This window comes from Podarcis erhardii, assembly GCF_964252035.2.
Source record: "Podarcis erhardii genome assembly, chromosome: 14".
In the NCBI taxonomy this organism is placed as follows: domain Eukaryota; kingdom Metazoa; phylum Chordata; class Lepidosauria; order Squamata; family Lacertidae; genus Podarcis; species Podarcis erhardii.
In genome coordinates this window covers 18374830-18391656 of record NC_138503.1, presented here as the reverse complement: position 1 = coordinate 18391656, position 16827 = coordinate 18374830, and the positions used below count along the sequence as shown (strand labels likewise).

General features: G+C 45.7%; 1 protein-coding gene across 1 annotated transcript; it reads left to right on the top strand.

Annotated features, from left to right (window-relative positions):
- The first annotated feature begins 4189 nt into the window (after positions 1 to 4189).
- LOC309328860 (ras-related and estrogen-regulated growth inhibitor-like protein) lies at positions 4190 to 12176 on the top strand. The gene is made up of 4 exons (XM_081839325.1): positions 4190 to 4414; positions 6111 to 6164; positions 7730 to 7806; positions 9272 to 12176. The coding sequence occupies exons 1-4, from the start codon at positions 4276 to 4278 to the stop codon at positions 9695 to 9697; spliced, it is 696 nt and encodes a 231-aa protein (XP_081695451.1). The 5' UTR covers positions 4190 to 4275; the 3' UTR covers positions 9698 to 12176.
- Positions 12177 to 16827: the final 4651 nt, after the last annotated feature.

Sequence of the window (16827 nt, the reverse complement as noted above, 5' to 3'; positions counted from 1 at the left end):
ACTATTGGATTATAATTGAAAATAAAGATTATTATATAAAAAAATAAATCCCATCATTTTGCACTCCGGGTGACGCCTGCTTCAACATCCCAAACAACGAAAGAGCCTTGTTCACCTCTTGAATGCTTTTTCTTTTATTCTTTATGAACGGTAATCAAAGTTCTGGCATGCCAATCACATGTTTTCAGTTGCACCTTGAAGCCTTATTTTACAGAGTCTTGTGGTTCCTTAAATACTGTTTTAGAGCCAAAAAACAGCAAAGTGGGGTTTTTGTGATACCACAAGAAAGACTTTTATGTTTTTAAAAAAGCAACTGGAAAGTGCTTGTTTTTATTGTATCACATTTGCTTATGAAATAAAGCAACTGTCTTTCCAGTGACATGTTAAACAAAGCAAATCCAGCAGCAACATGATTCCAAAATGAAAAAGCAACAATGTAGCAGCAGCAGAGATGAAAATCATTGGTGCTTCCAGATAGGGACGTAATACTGCAAATGGGTCATTCAGATATATTTGATGTTGCAAGCAGGTCATTGGCAATAGTTTTTTTTAATGTGTCCCCCCCCCCCCCGCCCCGCCCAAAGTTTCCAGTCTGGAGGAGCTAGTACAACCAAAGGGGGACAAAAATAAATCAGAACATTTGTGACATTAGAAGTTACGGGATTTCAATGGGAAGTTCTGAAATAGGCACTAATTGGAAATGAAGCTGTGTGGTGCCCCAAAACTTTAGCGGGTGCAAATGGTGTTAAGAGCAGGATAATATATGGCTGCCCCAATAGCAAAATACTGTAGAAAAATGTGACTCATGGAGTCAGGATTTTGAAAATGCACTAATATGTGGCCTGCAGCTCAAGATTCTAGAAATGCCAAAGTGGGGGAAAATTGCACAGTAACTTGAACTGTGGGGTCAGGATTCTGAACAATGCAGGAAAAACGGTCCATCGTTAAAGATTCTGAAAAAACACATAAAACTGTGACTAACAAATTGGGTTTTAAAAAAAATGCAAAAAAGGGTCAAGAGTGGTACAGATTGTGAATACAAGATGGTCTGTTGGAATTGCATGCAGATGAGAAGAAACAGCACCACAAGAGAAACAAATTTGCTGTATCGCTAACAGCCTGCAAATAAATACTTGGTGATGATAATGGGCATAACAGTAAGTAATGCTACCCATTGCACAAGGAGTTCTGGCAAGCCAGTCTAAAGAACCAGAATCAATTATGGGATTCTCACAAGCGGAGAGGACAGGCCGAGCTCAGATAGGTTTATGAACAATTTTACTTAACTAATTGATTTTGTGCTTGGGAATTGTGGAAAACAAGTGACTGGGTCAGTTACTGCAAAGCCCATCCCTAATCACCAGCTGAAGACTCATATGCTTTCACAGGTCTTTGTAAAGGCAGGGATAGGTAACCTTTATTCAGCCTGACGGTCACATTGCCCGATGGCCCCTTCTAGGGTCCGCATGCCAGGGCTGAGGCGATCATAAATGGAGCAACAGATGTGACTCCTACCTTTGTACATTAGATTACACAAAAGCCAGAAGTTTCTACACACCCCTCTCTCCAGTTGCTTTGAGACGACCTGTTTCATGAGCATTCATCTTGATTTGCTTGTGGGGAGATTAGTCAACATCATATCAAACAAATGTCATCTCACACTTTCTAGTACACATCGCCGTCTCTTTTCTTATCGCCCAAAGTCCTGTCTGTGCTGGGAAGTTGGTTTGTTTCGTAAGAGCTCTGCATTAGCTTGAATTGTGCAGCCCAAGTTTGCTGGGATGTGATTAAATCTCACCTGAAAATAATGATGGTATAGGAGTGCCCTCCATCCTGACAAGCGTGTGCTTCCAAATTGAATTCAAAGTAAAGGCTACTGCAGCTGTTTCAATCCATCCTTTTTATATATAGTTTTCCTTATTGCTATCAGCAATATTGCAAAGGCAATAGGTAACATTTTGTTAATAAGAAAGTAACACCATAACCTTATATCTTCTGGGGCAGGTGCTATTCTGGATGTGGGTGGCGCTGTGGTCTAAACCACTGAGCCTCTTAGACTTGCCAATCAAAAGGTCGGCAATTCAAATCCCAGTGACAGGGTGAGCTCCCATTGCTCTGTCCCAGCTCCTGCCAACCTAGCAGTTTGAAAGCTTGCCAATGCAAATAGATAAAGAAGTACCGCTGTGGCAGGAAGGTAAATGGTGTTTCTGTGCACTCTGGCTTCTGTCATGGTGTCCTGTTGCGCCAGAAGCAGTTTAGTCATGCTGGCCACATGACCAGGAAAGCTGTCTGTGGACACACACTGGCTCCCTCAGCCTGAAAGCAAGATGAGCGCTGCAACCCCATAGTTGCCTTTGACTGGACTCAACCATCCAGGGGTCATTTACCTTTACTTTTTTACCTATTCTGGAACATGCCACGCTTAAAGTGGCCTGCGACATGTTGCTGAAAAAGAGGACAAAAGAGGGCATTATTATTATTATTATTATTATTATTATTAATTTGCATAGCCTAATTTATATGTTGAGATGCAGATTTAGAAATAATTACGGTCATTTAAACAGAAATACAACAGATTATACCAGAGTGCAAAACAAGACTGTGCCCAGGTGACCTGGGTGCCAGCCTGCTCAGTCTACCCTTAGGTGCTGTTAACTGCTGATGGGCAACTTCAAGTTGCCTGCTCTCCCTTCCTAAGATTCATTGGGTGGTGTCCAGTGCTAGTTCTACTCAGAGTAAACCCATTGAAGTTAACGAACACCATGAAGTTAGGTTCATTCATTTCAATAAGTCCACTCTTGAGTAGAACTTAGCTGGACACACAACCCTAATTTTTTTTTTTTACCACAAGTGGTTCGCAAACTTTCCCCACCACGGACCACGTGAAAATGGTTGAAGACTCCAGAGGACCACTTCACGATTTTTCTGCTTGCTGCAACAACTGTAACACACTGTGCTAGATGCCGTGCAATTTTTGATTGCAATGTTATTGGTTCTCTTCTTCTTTGTATTGCAGTATGATGTGAATTCTGTAGAATTCATATTGTAAATGTTCTTCACAGACATGCCTGGGGTCACCTGGATGAAGTTTGTGAACCTCTGCTTGGAAACCCCTGGAACAGAAAATACCTTCAAACAGAGGCCTTCATGTGCACTTTGTTTTTGGTTTTTTAAATATTTTTTATTGGGTTTTTGATAATTTTATACATATAAAACATAACCATTTCAAACATTAAAATACAAGGTTCTTTTAACCTTCGGACCTCCTTCCCTCCCTCCATGGGTTCCATGTTTAAGTTTAAAATTGCTGCATCTTTTACCATTATCCATCTATTTTATAATCATAATTACCATAAGTAATTCCACATTACAAGTATCATTACATCCCTGCCAAAGGTTTTAACTGTTTACAGTGGTCTTTTAAATAAACTACAAATTTACTCCAGTCTTTAGAAAATACTTGATCTTCCTGGTTTCGGATCTTCCCCGTCAGTTTCGCCATCTTCGCATACTCCCACCAGTTTCATCTGTCATTCTTCTTTTGTTGGTATTTCTCCTTCCTTCCATCTCTGGGCTAGTAGCATTCTTGCTGCTGTTGTTGCATACATAACAAGTCTTTTATCTTCTCTTCGTAACTCTTCACCTATTATACCTAGTAAGAATGCTCCTGGTTTTTTTAACAAATGTATTTTTAAACATTTTCTTTAGTTCATTATATATCATTTCCCAGAAAGCCTTTACCAATGTACATGTCCACCACATCTGGTAAAAGGTACCCTCCTTCTCTTTACATTTCCAACACAATTTGAACTTGTTTTGTACATTTTTACTCAGTTTTACTCAGTGTTAGATACCAATCATATGCACTTTGAACACATGATGTGGTTCATCTTATCCCATATTGGGCTGTGTGTATGATAAATGGAAAATACTGGAGGTGAAATCTATATAGAAAGAATGAGCCCCACCCGGATTCTCCCACTACTCCAATGCCGGGGGGTCAATCTCACCACTAGTTCCTCTTGACAATTTTATTGTGAATAAAATTAGCCTGCTACGTTGCTGTCACGGTGTGTTTTTTTAATAGCTGGGGATCTGTTCACCTAGCAGCTCCCATGAGTGAAACCCCTCCCGTTCATTAGGAATGGTATGATCCATGCAAATCACTCCTCCAGCTGCAGTGAGAAAGGGAGTCATTCTCCTTCTGACTGAACAGAGGAAAGCAGCAAAGAGGCAAGTCCGTGGTTGACAGATTGGGTGAGAACAGATCCACCAATGGTTCTCCGAATCCCTCTGCGTAGAAGTGCCAGCTTCACCCCAGACCACCAGTCTGGGGTGGAGGCACCCACTCCTTCGCCACTCAAAGTGGAAGCCAATGTGGTGGTCCTTGGAGCAGACAGCGTGGGAAAATCAGGTGAGTTCTGTCACTGGGAGAAAGTAAACGAAACGATGGAAACCTGGAAACTTGATGCTGCGATACACCCCCTCAAAGACAGAAACCCTCTATTTTGGGGACTTCTCAACTTGATCTGCCTGCAAAACTTAAATTTAACGTGTGGAGAGTTCTCTTTTGCCTTTCAGAAAAGGTAACTAGGGTGGAACACAGCAATGTTTTGTGAGTTCCATATTTACAGCACACGAGAAAAGTTGCACGATCCCTTACAATCCAGTTGTATGAGCCAATTGCTAACCTCTCATCAGATTTGCTAAATTATGTGAAGTGCAGAGGGAAGATTGCAGTATTTCACAGCTCACTCAAATGTCTTCTTTTTTAAAATTATTTTTTGTTTCTTAATATATATTTCCAGTGGACTTCTGTGCATGTTTGCTCAGAAGTAGATCCTGCTGATTTCAATGGGACTTACTCTCAAGTAGATGTACAAATGATTGCAGCCTTACTTTAAAGAAACTCTAATCTGAAGCATAATGATTGCATCCATACATGAAATATATTCTATAATTTGTCAATAGCTGCATCTTTTTTTGTGTGAGTTTTTGCATACTAACTTGGATGTTAGGTCATTGAGGCATTGCTAGCAAATGGCCTGTAGGCAAACAAAGTCCCCATCTTGTCATAGCTAAGCAGGCTTGAGCCTGGTTAATGCCTGGATGGGTGACTGTGTGGGAACCATATTTATGTCACCTTGGGTTCTATGGTGGAAGAAAGGTGGAGCAGAAATGTAAGAAATAAAGAAAAAATAACAGCCCAGTCATATGCTCCCCAAGTGTTAAGGAACTCGGTATGAAGGAAATTCCACAAAAATTCAATTGAACTTAGAAATAAGGCTTCTATCCTGAGTACAATTATTATGGAGCAAGCTCCACAGAGTGCAGTAAGCTGGTGTGCATGTAACGCTAAACCAAACCATGGTTTAGTGCAAATGCACAAGTGTGAAGATTCCCAGAAAGAAGATCGTGTGTGCTCCTTGCCCTCCATCTCCTCCTGCTGCATTTATGTGAGCGAAGTCATAATTTGGCTTACTGTATCATTTGAGCCCCGATTCTTGATTTGTCTCCTCCAAACAAACCGTGAGCTGCGAACAAATGAACAAACCTTAGCTATAAATGGTCTGTCTAGAATGAGACAAACCACAGGCTCGGGTTCAAATGGAAAGCTAAACCAAACCATGGCTTAGGCCCAGGTTGTATGGTGGCAACAATACCAGGAGAGGAGTTCAGCAGGTTGCAGGTTTCCTCAGGTGTTCATGCTAAGCCATGGTTTGGCACAGCATTACATGCAAACCAGCTCAGTGGAACTAAACATGATTGGGATTGTGCTATAATTATAGATGTTTACAGGGGTAGCGACCTACAACTGTGCAAACATCTTTAATTGGAAATGGCCATAAGCACATAGTTATAAACCATGTGCAAAATTATGCTTTCGGCTCTGTAAAACTTAATATTTTCTCCTTGGTGAAAAAAAATAGCTGTCAGATCAGCTACAAATCCAGCAAACTTAATTTTGATAACTTTCATATTTGCAGGTTTGAGTTTGTGTCTGGGGTGGTGTGGTTTTGTTTTGTTTTTCTGAGAATAGAACAAAGGTCCCCCCCCCCATCTCAATATCTGTCCTACATAACAGTTACAACTCCCACTCTTTTTCACAGCTTTGACAGTGCGCTTTCTCACTAGAAGGTTCATCGGGGAATATGGAGACATGGGTGAGTGTCATAATTGCATCATTGCACGGACAGATTTGTGCCTGTTAATTTCATGTCACCCTTGGGGAGGCTGGATGGTTGAGAAAACAAGAAAAAAATCCCAATTGCAAAAATGGATGCTGTGCAAAGGGCTGGGTTGTTTCCTTCTGCTGTGAAATGTGGAGCAGGAAGGGATGGGTAGATGGGTAGATCGGAATACCATCCAGTGAGGGGATTCTATGAAAAACCAGTGCCAGCATATGGGATTCTCAGGCAGCTGCCAGAGTCTGTCTCTGCGCTGATGCCTGCTTCTCCAAACTTGAAACCAGCCCTGGGACCTCCGTGCTGTAGCTAGCACATCTTCTTTGCATGCAGAAAGTTCCAGATTCAATCTCCTGACATCTCTAGGTAGGGCTTGGAGACCCTAGTCCAGGGGGTCAGCAACCTTTTTCAGTCGTGGGCTGGTCCACCGTCCCTCAGACCATGTGGTAGGCCGGACTATATTTTGGAGAGAAAAAAATGAACTAATTCCTATGCCCCACAAATAACCTAGAGATGCATTTTAAATAAAAGGACACATTCTACTCATGTAAAAACACGCTGATTTCTGGACTGTCCACAGGCCGGATTGAGAAGGCGATTGGGCTGGATCTGGCCCACGGGCTTTAGGTTGCCTACCCATGCCTTAGTCTGCCAGTCAGTGTGGGCAGCACTGAGCTAGATGGGCCAATAAAGGAACTTCCTATGACCTCTGCCATTTTAGCATCACATGGTGGCTCCAACATAGCACTACTCCTGGACGCTATGGAAAATTAAAATGGCAGCTCTAAGCTATCCAGCACTGGTTGTAGCATTATCAACAGAGCCAGAGAAGCCCATCCAGGCCCTCCAGGACCTGGAGGCTGCTTTCCCCGGGGCCTTTTCAGTCCTCCAGCTGGTCCAGATTCTTAGCCTTTTGCTCAGCTGCCACAAGAAGGCCACTTATAACTAACACTGCATAGTAGCTGCCTCCACACAGTGCACCATTTTGTGTGTAGAATCAAACCTTGGTTGTTGAACGTAATCCGTTCTGGAAGCCCATTCAGCTGCCGAAATGTTCGACAACCGAGGCACGGCTTCCGATTGGCTGCAAGAGCTTCCTGCACTCAAGTGGAAGCCGTGTCAGATGTTCGGCTTCCGAAAAGCGTTAGAAAACCGGAACACTTACTTCTGGGTTTTTGTCTTTCGGGAGCCGAAACGTTCCAAAATGGAGGTGTTTGGGAACTGAGGTTTGGCTGTGTAAAGTTGCCACTAAAGAGGAAGGAGAAATCTTGATTCATAGAATTGTTGAGTTAGAAGGTACCCTGAGGATTATCTTGGCCAACCGCCTGCAGTGCAGGAATATGCCGCTGTCCCATACAGGGATCGAAACTGTATAAAACTTTTCAGTTCTCGTTTCTTGCTTTACGAGGCTGCCAGTTGCTAACACCTGGAGAGGTTGGAAAGGGAGTGGCAGAGGAGCAGACACAGAGAGGGGAAGCGAAAGAACAGAACTATCGGGAGTGGCTTTTTGGCAAACCTGAACTGTATGCTTTTCCCCCACCCAGAGTCTATCTACACCCACACTTTGGCAGCGGAAGGCAGAGAGATCCTCTTCCACATCTGGGATTTCCCTTGCTCACAGGTGAGGGGGTTATCCTACTCTATCACTGATCAGAAGGTTGGCGTTTCAAATCCCTGCAACGGGGTGAGCTCCCGTTGCTCTGTCCCAGCTCCTGCGAGCCTAGCAGTTTGAAAGCACGGCAGTGCAAGTAGATAAACAGGTACCGCTGTGGCGGGAAGGTAAACGGTGTTTCCGTGTGCTCTGGTTTCCGTCACAGTGTTCCATTGCACCAGAAGCAGTTTAGTCCTGCTGGTCACATGACCCGGAAAGCTGTCTGTGGACAAACGCCAGCTCCCTCGACCTGAAAGCAAGATGAGTGCTGCAATCCCATAGTCACCTTTGACTGGACTTCACCATCCACACTATCACCTTCATTCAACTTCCAGTACTTATACTCCGCCTTTGAACAGCTATGACAAAAGGTTGACAAGAGATTCATGGGCAGTGCGATGATTGTGGGGGGTGGGGATTTTTTTTAAAAAATAAGAAAGTAAACTATTTAAAACAAATGCAAAGCGAGCAACAGTTAAGAATATAAATATTCCCAGTTGTTCTCAGTTAGTTCCCAAAGGTCTGGCAGATGATCAGTACCTTTAAATTACAAGCTTTGTGCCAAATTCACCTCTGTGTGTGTGTGTGTGTAAAACTCCACTTTCTAAGGCCCCATCTGCCCTCTTATATCACTTTAAACAGCCGTGGCTTTCCACGAAGAATTCTGGGAACTATTGTTTGTTAAGGGTGCTGAGAGTTGTTCCCCTTCACGGAGCTACAATTCCTAGAGTGGTTTAACAATCAATCCCTCTTCCCAGGGAGCTCAGGGAATTATTGCTCTACAAGGGGAATAGGAGTCTCCTCATGACGAGAGTACAGAAAGTTTAAAAGCCGTGTGTGAGACTGTTGCACAGGATTAGTCTCTTGAGAAGTACCTGACTACCGTAACTATGGGAATTCCGGCCAATGGCGTTTGTTTCTTGACTTGAGCTGATACGGGATCTCAACCAAACTGAGGATGTAGATGATATGATTCTATGGTGCTCCTCTGAAAGACCAGCCTTGTTAATGTTATTTTATTGCATCTCCTGGGTTCTCAACTTATTTGTCATCTGATTAGATTAAATTTTAATCACATGAGCTTCAGCCAATAAACTGCATAAATCTGCATATGTGGAAAACAATAATTGTGATGAAGAAGATATTATTATTATTATTTCTTTCATATTGGGTTGGGAGGGCTCAATATGTTGCTGCAACTCCCATCATTCCTGACCATTGGCAATCCTGCTTGAGGCTGAGTCCAACAGCATTGCAGAACTGCAGGTTCTCCAATCCAGCTTAGAAGATACATCTTTCCTTCTCTCTCCCTGCCAGGGGAATGCTTTATATTTGCAGACCAACTGTTTAATAAGGGCATTGCTTTTATCAATAAAAAAGAGCAACCAATCAATAGACTAAACATGGGAACCCTTACATTTTCCTTCCTTTTCAGGAGCGGACAGATGAGAGCTCTTCTGAGGACAAGCGCATCCAGTGGGCTGATGGCTTTGTCTTGGTCTACAGCATCTGTGACCGAGCCAGCTTTAACAGTGTGCAACCCAAAATCCAGTTCATCAAGGCAGCCAAGGAAGGACCAGCCCAGGAGAAAGTGCCCATTGTCATTGTGGGCAACAAGCGAGACTTGCATCACCGGCGCACGGTCTCCAGCGAGGAGGGCAGGCTCCTGGCTCTCTCCTTAGACTGTGAGTTCTATGAGGTGTCAGCAGCAGAGGCCTACCACGGGGCCCTCGTGGTCTTCAACAGCCTGGCGGAACGCATCTGCGAGGCCAAACTGGCTGTGAAGAAGGGCACTGGCATCCGCAGCATCGTGAAGAGCGTATCTGCTGTGTTTGCCCGGAAGAGAACAGACTCCATGTGAGACATGGTGGAAGATGGTCCACCAGGGCGAACAGGGTACTGCCCCACCAACCTCAGTCTGCCGTCAGCCAGCTCCCGCCTGCCTGCCTTCTTATGTACGACCCATCAGCACAGGCTCAGACTGTCAGTGGCTGTGGCGCCACCTACTGTTGGTCTCCTTGCCTTCTGCCCTACCAGTCCCAATGGGGACCCACCACCACCAGTGAGATGGACTGAGAATATGAGAAACACCGTGGCATCCAGCCTTCACTGCCTGGAGTAGGGTATCTCATTCTTCTAACCCTGCTCCAGAGGCAGGAGTCTCCAGGGCAATGCGACTCAATAGGCAATAAAGTGATTCCTTGTGGTGTTGAAATACAAGAGGTGCCAGGCTGCCCTTAAGGGGGGGATGAACGTTCCCTTCCCCCTGAACTTTCACACAGTAGGAATTGGATCAGGGGCAGCTGGTTTCTTTCCCAAGACCCTTGATTTAAACTGGGGGGTGGGTCTGTATTTCAATCTCCTATATTGATGCACGAGAGCTGCTATAAAACCTTGGTTTTTGCACAGGGCCATATCTCTAGACCAACCTTTCTCAACCTTGGATTCCAGATGTTGTTGGACTACAACTCCTGTCATTCCTAGCCAGCATGGCCAGCATTCAGGGATGATGTGGGAGGTAGTTCAAGAGCCCCTGAGAACCCAAGGTTCAAAAAAGGCTGTTTTGGACCGATGGCTGAAAGAGACGACGGTTGCATCCACACCATATTTTTAATTCACATCTAAAGCGTGCCCTCGCCCTGCAAAGAATACTGGGAACTGTAGTTTGTCAGGGGTATTGGGAATTGTAGCTTTTTGAGAGGGGGCAACGGCAGCTCCCATGATTATTTGGGAGGGGGCCATAAAGATGCTTTAAATGTGTGGATGCAACCGTCCTACATCTTCATTTTACATCCCATGGCACAGATGGGAATTTCACTCGATGCATGGGATTGCAAATCTCATTGTCAGCTCTGGAATAGGAATAACACTGTACAGAGCTATTTTACACTGAGTCACCCACCTGGCCCAGTACATCCTAATTTGGCTTGCTGGCAACAACTCTTACAGAGGATTCCCCAGGTCTGCTACCCAGGAGCCTTTAACTGGAGAGGCCAGGGATTCAGGTGACTTCAGCACGGTCACCTCTGGTGGTCCTTCCTCTGCACAGGTGGCCCCCAACAGCTTATCAGCGCTGCTGCAGGCCCTGGGGCAGGGGTTGTGTGTGCCCCACCATTTTAATTTCCAGTCGTGCCCCTGAGCAACGTTAAGGGGCATTGTGGGAAATTAAAACCCAGCTGCGGTCTCCAACACTGGTGGGGCTGCTTGGTGATGCTGGACCTGAACAGTAGAATCTGGGACTTTATTCATGCAACGCATTCCCATCTCTTAAGCTCAGTGGAGGCTGAATGGGGCAAGCTTATATGGTATGATCTTAGCCTCTCCCTGTACACGTTGCTGTCGAGTCCTCCCTCCTCCCGCCTTGGTAAGAGCAGCTTGGAAGAAGCATACTGTCAGCTGCGTGTTCTGAGCAAAGAGGCAAGAATCTTTGCCAAGTCTTCCTCCAGCCTCCGGTTCTGTCTTGCTTGCTTTCGACTTGACTGCTTTACTGCTGAGCTGCAGCGATGTGAGTAGGTGCCTGGAACTCCATGTCCTAATCAGCCACCCCTCCCTCCTGATCCGTTGGCTGGCAGCAGGCAGCTGCTGTTCTTAAGTGATGTACAGCACACGCCTTTGCAAAGGGAGACATGGCTTCCTTCCAGGGCCTTGTGTGGGTGTGGTAGGTCTTAAATAGCCCGATCCCAGAGAGGAGCTGGAGCTTGTCTTCTGCTGGAAAATTGTCCCTGGGGCCCCTAAGAAGCGATGGAAAGTGCAAGGAATTGGGAGCATTCGACTCCTCTGGCAGAGAAAGGAGGTTGCAAGGAGATGATATGCCCTTTCACCCCAGATGCACAGGTTGGGTTGGGCAGTGGCTGTTCAGTGCAGAGGGAGACACACTTGATATGCGCTGTTAAATGCAGTCCTTTGCAAGCAAAGGAAACCAGCCCCCAGTTAGCAGCCTAGTGGAGAGAAGTTACAAGGTCTACCTGGAGTTGGTTTCTTTGGAATGAGAGCGCGGTATACATGGTGTTGAACTTCAGCTTCCATCAGCTCCATGGCTGGTCATCAAGAATTGGAGCTTTTGTCCAGCAATACCTTGGGGTGTGTATGTGTGCAGGATTCTCCACTTCTTTTCTAGTGTTGCAGCCTACAACTGTCATTTCCACAAAGCATAGCCACTTCCTGAATATATGTGTGTAATTTCAAGTCACTACCATGTGCTCCTCTTTCTATGGTGAGCTGAGAAGGCTGAGTGTGTAAATAAGATGGATGTGGCTGTTTCTAGACTCATTTCTGTGCTGGTACTTTGCTTTTGTGCACAAGGGAGTAAAATAAACACAAATGCACCTCTTGTTCAGGCAGTTTTGGGGTCATCTTTTGTTCTCAGCAGGGTGAGGGAAAGGGAACATTCCTGGAGCAGGGCAGCTGTCATACTGCCCAGAAAATGGGCAGAGAACAAGATGTTTATTTGTTTACCTGGATTTCTGTTTTTGTCCACGCTAGAAGAAGGAATACGCTGTAGGGCAGGGATGGGGAACCCAGTTGTGGCCCTCTAGGTGTCTCTATCTGGCCCTTGAGATTCTCCCCCTCCTAAGACCACATGATCACAACCTCCTTGGATGTTTTTGTACTCTGGTACATGCCTGGATGAGGGATGCGGGTGGCGCTGTGGGTTAAACCACAGAGCTTAGGGCTTGCCGATCAGAAGGTCAGCAGTTCAAATCCCCGCGACGGGGTGAGCTCCCGTTGCTCGGTCCCTGCTCCTGCCAACCTAGCAGTTCGAAAGCATCTCAAAGTGCAAGTAGATAAATAGGTACCACTCTGGCCGGAAGGTAAACGGCGTTTCCGTGTGCTGCTCTGGTTCGCCAGAAACGGCTTAGTCATGTTGGCCACATGACCCGGAAAGCTGTCTGCGGACAAACGCCAGCTCCCTCGGCCAGTAAAGCGAGATGAACGCGCAACCCCAGAGTCGGTCACGACTGGACCTAATGCTCAGAGGCCCATTTACCTTTACCTTTACATGCCTGGATGAAAGATAAGAGAGGGTTGTGTGTAGTAATCAGCCTCCTACGTAATGGTAAAATGGTAACACTGACATTTGATCTCCTCCCACTTTTGCCTCTGCCCCCCACTGGCATGAGGCCCCTGGAAGGTTGCATAAGAGCTAAAGTGGCCCCAGGTTGAAAAAAGGCTCCCTGCTGTAGAATTAAACTACACGAGGGAGGGGAGCAGGAGGGGCTCTTCACCAGCCTGACTCACATCTGCCTCTTGGCCTCCCTCTTCCCCTGCTTCAGCTTCTGCCTCTTGAGTCTGGACTGCTCTCTAGCACGGACTCACCCCCCCTCACTAAGCCCTGTTGCCTCTTCAGCTTCTGACACCAACTCCTCCCAGTCTTCTCCCTTTTCTTCCTCTGACCACTCATTCTCATCCCACTACCGATCCCCAGGCTCTGAGCCTGCTTCCTTGGGGGTTCCCCAGCCGGTTTCTCCCACCATTCCCCTGCATTCGAGCAGTCCATCACACTGGCTCATGCATGTCACACAAGTATACTATAGTTCTTTGGGAAGTATTGCACAACAAACTTTCCCCCCAAAGCTAATTGCAGTAAGGAAAGTGACAGGAAAATGCACTGGAACCTGTGGGATAATGCGTGCTTTGACGCAATGGCATCTAACCTCTCCACAAACAAATCAGAGTGGATGTTCAATAAGTAGCCAACATTTGATCTCCCTTCGAGTGTATCAGGATGAATGCTCAAGGACAACTTATCTGGAAGTGCCTCCCATCTTCAACTCTGTCCCCCTCCCTTGCTCCAGAACTCCCAGAGATATGAGGTCTGCTTCTGCTACTGTGATTCCAGGCAGGAATGTTCCCTGTTTTGCCCGTTTGTTTTCATCAGCACCCGTCGCTTTGCTAAGGTGGCTGTTTATATAGCTTTCTGCTTCTCCCTGGATAAACTGTTCTTTCCAGTCACTGACCACATACTAGGTGAGCCCTGGCTTAGATCAGAGCGAAGAAGACCTGCCAAGCACGTGTACACAAACACAACACACGCTTTGCTGCTGTAACAGTAAGTTTGTGCCAGATGTTGAAGATCCCCTTATTCAGAAATTAAAAATGGTTTTAGATGCAACATCACTTGTAGGTGGTTTCCAAAGCAAAGCAACGATATGCTGAGAGATCAAAACAACCCAAATTATGTGATGCATCATTCTGTCAGCCCTTTAAAATCACTGTGAGTCAGAAATAGGGATGGATGAAGCTGTCCATTCAATCCTCCCCCCGCCTCATATTCCTATTTACAATCAAACCTTGGTTGATGAACGCCTTACGACTTGAACGTTTTGGCTTCCGAACTCAGCAAACTCAGAATTGAGTGTTCCGGTTTGCGAACGTTCTTTGGAACCCAAACACCTGACACGGTTTCCGCAGCTTCCGACTGGCTGCAGGAGCTGGCTGCAGCCAATCAGAAGCCATGCCTTGGTTTCCGAACATTTTGGAAGTCGAACGGACTTCCAGAACAGATTCCGTTCAACGTCCAAGGTACCACTGTGTGTGTGTGTGTGTATTTGTATTCTCTTGCATCTTTTGCTAAGGATTTTTTTCTTTGTTTTCTTTATCTCACTCTTCTCTCATTCTCTTTTCCCTTTATTTCTAGCATCTTTTTCTCTTCTTTGTTTATCTCCAACTTTACTCTGGGAGCCAGCGTGGTGTAGTGGTTAAGAGCGGTGGACTCGTAATCTAGTGAACCGGGTTTGCTTCCCTGCTCCTCCACATGCAGCTGCTGGGTGACCTTGGGCTAGTCTCTCAGCCCCACTCACATCACAGAGTGTTTGTTGTGGGGGAGGAAGGGAAAGGAGAATGTTAGCCACTTTGAGACTCCTTCGGGTAGCGATAAAGCGGGATATCAAATCCAAACTCTTCTTCTTATGGGAAATGTTTTAATAACAACAGCGACAACTACCAGCCGTTTGTCTTCCTTGGGCTGGCTGTGCTCAGGATGCTCTTTTAGTGTCACATTTGTCCAACATTACAGGGGACAGTCTTCTTTTTGAAAGACTCTTCTATTTGAAAGGCTGACCACATACTGAACCATCAGAAGGGAGAAGAGGCAGCGCCAGATTTAGGGCAGTGTGCATGGTTCCCCCATACAGGGCACTGAGCTGAGGGGGCACAGAATGGAAGGCAAGAGGGAGGATGGCATGAAAATAAATATATATATATTTGGGGAGGGGTGCCAAATTTTGTTCTTGCTCAAAGCAACATATTACGAAAGTCCACCTGAAGGAGCGTCTCCACCCCCATTATTCAGCCCAGATGCTGAGGTCCAGCTCCGAGGGCCTTCTGGTGGTTCCCTCAGTGCGAGATGTGAGGTTACAGGGAAACAGGCAGAGGGCCTTTTTGGTGGTGGCGCCCGCCCTGTGGAACGCCCTCCCATTGGGTGTCAAGGAAATAAACAACTATCTGATTTTTAGAAGACATCTGAAGGCAGCCCTGTTTAGGGAAGTTTTTAATGTTTGATGTTTGATTGTGTTTTTAATACTCTGTTGGGAGCCACCCAGAGTGGCTGGGGAAACCTAGCCAGATGGGCGGGGTATAAATAATAAAATATTATTATTATTATTATTACTGGAAGAGGGGCCCCAGAAGAGCCCATCAACTCTTATCACCACATGAATGACAGTCAGGCACAGAGGTGACCTGATCGCATTATTTCACTTACACAGCTGCCCATCCAGATCCACTCTTGTTCAGAGTTAAAATTACAGGAGTTGGGGGAGTGGCCTCAGCAGGCAGGAATTGAACAGGTGACTTTTCCTCTCATACACTGATGGGAAAAAGCTGTATCACAAAGCTGTATCCATTTGTCACAAAGCCACAGAAGACAGCAGCCTCCTAGTAGGTGAAAGATTGGTAGCCCCAGCGGAGACAGCTTTCGGACTTATCTCATGAAATCTGGGAGAAGCCAGTAATTAGACCAAGCAGAAACTTCACATAGATGTCGGCAGTTATTATTTATTCCAGTTCGAGTGTTCCTTCCTCGCTGCTGCTGCTGTTGCTGCCATCAAGTGACCTGCTGGCTCCAAAGGCTTAGATGCTAATTTCTCTGCCAGGACCATGCAAAGCACAAATCAGCCCTATTTATAGGCATGGAGACAGGAAAGGGCAACAGAGCAACTCAGAGATTCAAAAGCTGTATAACAGACTGGACAGAATGCGCACAATGTTAGAACGTGTTACTTAATAGTGTCCACTTACACATAACTAAAAGAAATGAGAATGGCAACAGTACAATTTGCACATGCTAAAGGGCATGATACAAACTGAGAAATAAATACTATAATTTAAATAGGAAAAACAATACATCTCACCGTAGTCAGAAAGGCAGCCAAGAGGTAACTTCCTCCTTCAAGACTCCCCCAATCCCTTCCTATGTATTTTTTAACCTTATTTGAATGTGTTCCCTATTTAAAGGGCAGTTTGGTCCAAGTCTAGGGATGCGGGTGGTGCTGTGGGTTAAACCACAGAGCCTAGGACTTGCCGAACAGAAGGTCGGTGGTTCGAATCCCCATGACGGGGTGAGCTCCCGTTGCTCGGTCCCTGCTCCTGCCAACCTAGCAGTTTGAAAGCACGTCAAAGTGCAAGTAGATAAATAGGTACCGCTCCGGCGGGAAGGTAAACAGCGTTTCCATGCGCTGCTCTGGCTTGCCAGAAGTGGCTTAGTCATGCTGGCCACATGACCCGGAAGCTGTACGCCAGCTCCCTCGGCCAATAAAGTGAGATGAGCACCGCAACCCCAGAGTCAGTCACGACTGGACCTAATGGTCAGGGGTCCCTTTACCTTTACCTTGGTCCAAGTCTGGTCTAAAGTACCCTTTAAATAGGGGCATTTTCGAATAAAGGATAGTGCTCTGAAAAATAGGATACATAGCTACCATACTAACCTGTTGATATTCTTTCTTGGACTTTTGGGGAATGTACTGCATGCTTTCCTGAGTCCAACCAAGAAAT

Excerpts from the sequence above, each read along its gene's own strand:
- LOC309328860 (XM_081839325.1), top strand. The coding sequence starts at position 4,276 with ATGGTTCTCCGAATCCCTCTGCGTAGAAGTGCCAGCTTCACCCCAGAC. Across the intron at positions 6,165-7,729 it reads CGGGGAATATGGAGACATGG|AGTCTATCTACACCCACACT; the intron begins GTGAGTGTCATA and ends TCCCCCACCCAG. Across the intron at positions 7,807-9,271 it reads GGGATTTCCCTTGCTCACAG|GAGCGGACAGATGAGAGCTC; the intron begins GTGAGGGGGTTA and ends CTTCCTTTTCAG.